The sequence below is a fragment of the Adiantum capillus-veneris genome, chromosome 16, assembly GCF_014529385.1.
Source record: "Adiantum capillus-veneris isolate H3 chromosome 16, ASM1452938v2, whole genome shotgun sequence".
Classification (NCBI taxonomy): Eukaryota; Viridiplantae; Streptophyta; class Polypodiopsida; order Polypodiales; family Pteridaceae; genus Adiantum; species Adiantum capillus-veneris.
Genome location: NC_140946.1, coordinates 3,521,075 through 3,523,790, shown reverse-complemented (window position 1 = coordinate 3,523,790; position 2,716 = coordinate 3,521,075). Strand labels below are relative to the sequence as shown.

The window sequence follows — 2,716 nt, the reverse complement described above, 5'->3', positions numbered from 1 at the left end:
CTCCCTCTCTCTCTCTCTGTGTGTGTGTGTGTGTGTGTGCGCTAGGCGAGGACTATAACAACGCTATCACGCTGCTATAACAGGTGCTGGCTGCCCGCTTTTCGATCTCTTTTTTAAAAAACCATTGCTTTGTTCACTCTCTCTCTCTACATCCTTATTTAGTAGGCCAATCACATGTGGCCACATGGCATAGCTGACGTTGCTCCTTTCATTAAATCGATCTTAGATAATCAAGGTAAAACCTTATGCGGACGTGGAGGCTGGATATGGTAAAGGGCCAAAGGCCCACCCCTACTAGACCGTGTGCGCCCGCCCGCAGACTCGAACGCCTCCAGGTTCCGTCGTACTCCCAAGTCTATCCGTCTGCACTCTGTCTTTTCCCTCCCTCCCTCCCTTCCGTGATCCGCGATTCCACATCCATCTCTCTCTCTCTCGTGCGTGATCTGCTTTCAAATTTCTCATGTGGGTTGGGACGTGGCGATCTTGCGAAGAAGAAGAGGAGGATGGTCGCGTTGAACGTGGGGGTGGCGCACTACTGGTTGGACCATGCGTATGGCGCCCTGATGCACCGGATGAAGCTGGCTCCTCCTTTCTTCGCCAAGGGGTGGGGAGGGCAAAAGCTGGAGCTTTTGGAACGCATCGCCCGGCAGCTCGTCAACGGGCAGGAGGACGATGAGAGCAGCCTTGTACAAGTGCCGGCGGCCAATTGGCCTCCCCCTCCCCTGCCTATCACCCTTCACTGGAGGACAGTGTGGGAGACACCCAGCGCTCGACTGCAAGAGGGTGCGTTTTTCACCCCCTGCGACGAACAGCTTCGCAATGCTCTGCCACTGGAATCCTATATCGCGCGTGTGGCCCTTCTCACCCCTCGCAACACTCACCCTGCCAACACTTCGTGCATCATTCATCTTGCAGGCATGCATTCTACCTTTCCTTTCGCTCCTTTTGTCTCACAATTCTATGATTTATCTAGGTTGTTGCCCTCTTTCAGGCACGGGCGATCATGGATTTCAGCGCCGGCTAAAGCTAGGCGCTCCATTGCTGAAGGATGACATTGCCACCATGGTTTTAGAAAGGTACATTAGGAACCGTAGCATGTGGTTCCACAATTTTGGGGATTTTTTGTGAAACGTTTGCTGCAAACCTGACGTAGTTGCATCTTCTTTGTTCAAGCCAACTGGCTCAACTCCTTCTCTGTTATTTTGCAGCCCATTCTATGGTGATCGTCGCCCCAAGCAGCAACGAGGTGCCAAGCTTCTCTGCGTAAGTGACTTGTTACTGTTGGGAAGGGCTACAATTGAAGAAACTAGGGCACTGCTTCGTTGGATGAAGGAAGAGATGGGATTTAACAAGCTTGGAGTTTGCGGCCTTAGCATGGGTAAGTCTTCTCTCAAATGCGCTAAGTTTGATCATGTCACGGTTGAAGGCAATGTTGTGAGAAACATGGTGGGCTTTGTATTTTACATGTTGAAGGTGGTGTTCATGCTGCCATGGTTGGTTCTCTACACCCAACTCCATTAGCGGTCCTGCCATTCTTAGCACCACATTCTGCTGCGGTGGCCTTTTGTGAGGGAATTCTGCAATATGGAACTGCCTGGGATGCTCTCATGCAAGACCAGGTTCTCAATTCTGGGACAACCCTTGAGCAAGTCCGAGAGCGAATGCGAGCTGTTTTAGGTTTGACAGATGTGACAAAGTTCCCGGCCCCCAAAAAGCCTGAAGCAGTGATCTTTGTCTCAGCTACAGTGAGCTCTCTCTCTCTCTCTCTCTCTCTCACTCACACACACACACACACACACACACACACACACACACACACACACACACACACACACACACACACATTAAGTCTGTTACTCGGTAATTGTATCTTATGGAATTGTTTTCATGTTTTCAAAATCAGAATGATGGCTACATACCAAGGCATTCAGTTTTGGAGTTCCAGAGAGCGTGGCCAGGTTCTGAAGTCAGATGGGTAACTGGTGGCCATGTTTCATCCTATATTTTTCATAATAAAGAGTTTCGAAAGGCTATAAAGGATGCCATATCACGCTTATAGGTATCAGTTGTGACCTAGTTTGTAAGATACTAGATGCTGATCTTAGGTTTGTAAATGGCTATTTGGCCTTGTGCAGAGCTCATTTGTTTTTTGAGTACTGAAATGAGCTTTCCCCTCCATTTTAGGGGTTAAGCCTGCCTATTTCATTTGTTCATTCTTGACCAGAAATGGCCAGTTTCTGAACTGCAAAACAATGTTACTTTATACAAAGCTTTGTGGGATCTCTAAGAGTTCCAGCACAGAAGATTTCTTTGAATACAACTTATTGTCTCTAATGTATCTTGGTGCTTTGATGGCAGTTTCCAGCACCATCAACTCACATAGAATTGATCATCTACTTTGTGTGCCTGGTATGAATATTCATTACCATTAAGTAAGCCTTTCGGCTCTGCATCTGTTTAGCTCTTGCTGCAGAAGAGGTGTGGTAGATAAAGAAAATAAAAGTTTGTTTGTTTTGGATTTTCCCCCCGTTTTTGTGAATGGACGCATTCTTACTTGGAAATCTTTGGATTGATGGGAGAGCATGTGAGCAAGGAACGGAGACTATAGAGGTACCATGTCCTATTCTAAGCCTGAAGTTTTTCTTCCTACTTGGAATTTTTTTTGGGCAGATTTGTCCGAGTCTTCGACTTTTTGGAAGGCTTCCCATTTTATCCA

General features: G+C 47.4%; 1 protein-coding gene across 1 annotated transcript; it reads left to right on the top strand.

The window, feature by feature from the left end:
• The first annotated feature begins 360 nt into the window (after positions 1-360).
• Positions 361-2,320, top strand: LOC147438464 (alpha/beta hydrolase family protein). Its single transcript, XM_086484112.1, has 5 exons — positions 361-915; positions 992-1,076; positions 1,209-1,378; positions 1,474-1,745; positions 1,904-2,320. Exons 1-5 carry the CDS (start codon positions 504-506, stop codon positions 2,057-2,059), a joined length of 1,095 nt encoding a protein of 364 aa, XP_086340238.1. The 5' UTR covers positions 361-503; the 3' UTR covers positions 2,060-2,320.
• The last annotated feature ends 396 nt before the right edge of the window (positions 2,321-2,716 follow it).

Excerpts from the sequence above, each read along its gene's own strand:
- LOC147438464 (XM_086484112.1), top strand. The coding sequence starts at position 504 with ATGGTCGCGTTGAACGTGGGGGTGGCGCACTACTGGTTGGACCATGCG. Across the intron at positions 1,077-1,208 it reads GCCACCATGGTTTTAGAAAG|CCCATTCTATGGTGATCGTC; the intron begins GTACATTAGGAA and ends GTTATTTTGCAG. Across the intron at positions 1,746-1,903 it reads TGATCTTTGTCTCAGCTACA|AATGATGGCTACATACCAAG; the intron begins GTGAGCTCTCTC and ends TTTCAAAATCAG.